The following is a 1,894-nucleotide window of genomic DNA, read 5'->3' as shown; positions in this document are numbered from 1 at the left end:
TGTGGTCTTTAATCTGTGTATCAGGTACATGCCATCATGCTGGTGGAAATATCTTGATGTTTATATAGATCTACAATATCTTTACACTGTTGAAGTTTCATATATGTTTTTCTTTCTAATACCTTAGTATCTGGCATCATTGGTATAGGGATTGTTACATTTGAGAATCTTCTATATCAGTTTTTTTCCGTTATCTGACAGTGACCTGTCACAACCTAAAAACACCTGCATATTTAACCATTTTGGGTTTTAGCTCAAAAATGATTCTTGCACTTTACTCTCGCATATCCCTTTTCTCTTTATTCTTTTTCAGCCCTGGTTTAGCTTTTCGAAATTTGTGATCTATCGACTTAGGATCGTATTTATATCCACTAATTCAATAACCAAGGCCACTTCCAATTCCTGCTTKTGATTTTACACATCTATATTTGTGATTTATCTACTGGAAAATTGTTTAATTTGAGTGGAAACACTGAATCTGTCTCGCACATCATATATGTATTCAATTATTGGTCTGTTTTATGCTGCAAATCTGCAACTTTTTTATGGAACTGTGGGTGTTCGGGYCAGATTAATCCCACAGGGTCCTGAAGTGAAAAGTCTGATAAACCTCTATTGAGGATGCAATTATACTTGGACTAATATAACATATTACCAGTTAAGCTACTTTGAAGGGTTAAATCTRCAACTTTTGGAGATGTAATTATAACCGTGAGATTATTGCAGGGTCGCTTTGATATTCTTTCTTTGTCTGGAGCATTTAYGCCGAATGAGAATGGTGGAGCAAAAGGTTGCTCTGGTGGGATGAGTGTTTCTTTGGCAGGCCCTAATGGACGTGTTTTGGGTGGAGGACTTGCCGGTATGCTTGTAGCTGCTGGTCCTGTTCAGGTTAGACATTTTACATTTTTACCGATAAAATTGAATATAGGGCCTGTTTCATGACATAAATTGGGTAAGCGTTAACTGAAAATGGTCGTTCACCAAGTATTTTGTTGTAAATGCTTAGCGTATCCAGGAATTTTGGTAATGGGGATGGGTAAAAGTAGATATATAGAGGGGATTTCAAACAAACATGTAAATATTACATCTGCAAGGACTCTAATGATCAGAAAGATAAAAGAAATAATGGGTTGGCAATGATTGAAAAAATATCTCATGCTATGATGATTTGTAACTTATGCATTCATGGTTGTATGTTACCATCTAAGCTTGTATTTCTAATTCTTAGGTGATACTTGGAAGCTTTCTTCCCAGCCACCAACAGGAGCACCAGAAACCACCCAAGAAATCAATATTGGAACCTATACAAGCTATCTTGCCGCCGCCTATCGCCGCCACTTCTGTGTTCAAACAAGCAACCGAGAGAAGGTATGGTGATGAACCGAATATAAGCTTTACCCTCCCAAACCCGACACATATAGCACGGAGTTTAGACCCTGAAAACAACGGATCTTTGCGTGCATCTGAACCTAAGGTGCTCAACGCGTCACAGTTCGAGGTTTCTTGCTGATCAAATCAGTGGTGTATTAGCTGACTTAGGAAATCATTAGACTTATTTATTGTTGTTAGAAGACATCAAATCTTTTTGGTGTTGTTTTAAATCTTAACCTTAGGTGTTGAAGAGTTGGCATAAATTTAATGGAAAATGGATGTTAATTTGAGAATTTCATTCTTCTTTAAATGGTTTGTAATGAATCCATTTACTTGAAATTTTATACCATGTCACGCCAAACGTGGGTCGGTGGGTTTTTGTTCAGTCCCATGTTGGGGTAATTAGTTTTGTTCTGTCTTATATATCAAACGCATCCTTAAAATCATTATAGTGGTTTCGGCCAGAGTTTTGTTTCTTCACACCTTTCCTTCCTCCAAACTCGTATTTCGAATCCTTAAAACT

The 1,894-nt window shown here is 37.0% G+C and overlaps 1 protein-coding gene across 1 annotated transcript; it reads left to right on the top strand.

The window, feature by feature from the left end:
• Positions 1-496: 496 nt before the first annotated feature.
• On the top strand, positions 497-1,648 carry LOC112514767 (AT-hook motif nuclear-localized protein 7-like). Its single transcript, XM_025121369.1, has 3 exons — positions 497-592; positions 727-888; positions 1,229-1,648. Exons 1-3 carry the CDS (start codon positions 497-499, stop codon positions 1,508-1,510), a joined length of 540 nt encoding a protein of 179 aa, XP_024977137.1. The 3' UTR covers positions 1,511-1,648.
• Positions 1,649-1,894: the final 246 nt, after the last annotated feature.

This window comes from Cynara cardunculus (assembly GCF_001531365.2).
Source record: "Cynara cardunculus var. scolymus isolate 2C chromosome LG 6, CcrdV1, whole genome shotgun sequence".
NCBI lineage: Eukaryota > Viridiplantae > Streptophyta > Magnoliopsida > Asterales > Asteraceae > Cynara > Cynara cardunculus.
This window is presented reverse-complemented; position numbering and strand designations above follow the sequence as displayed.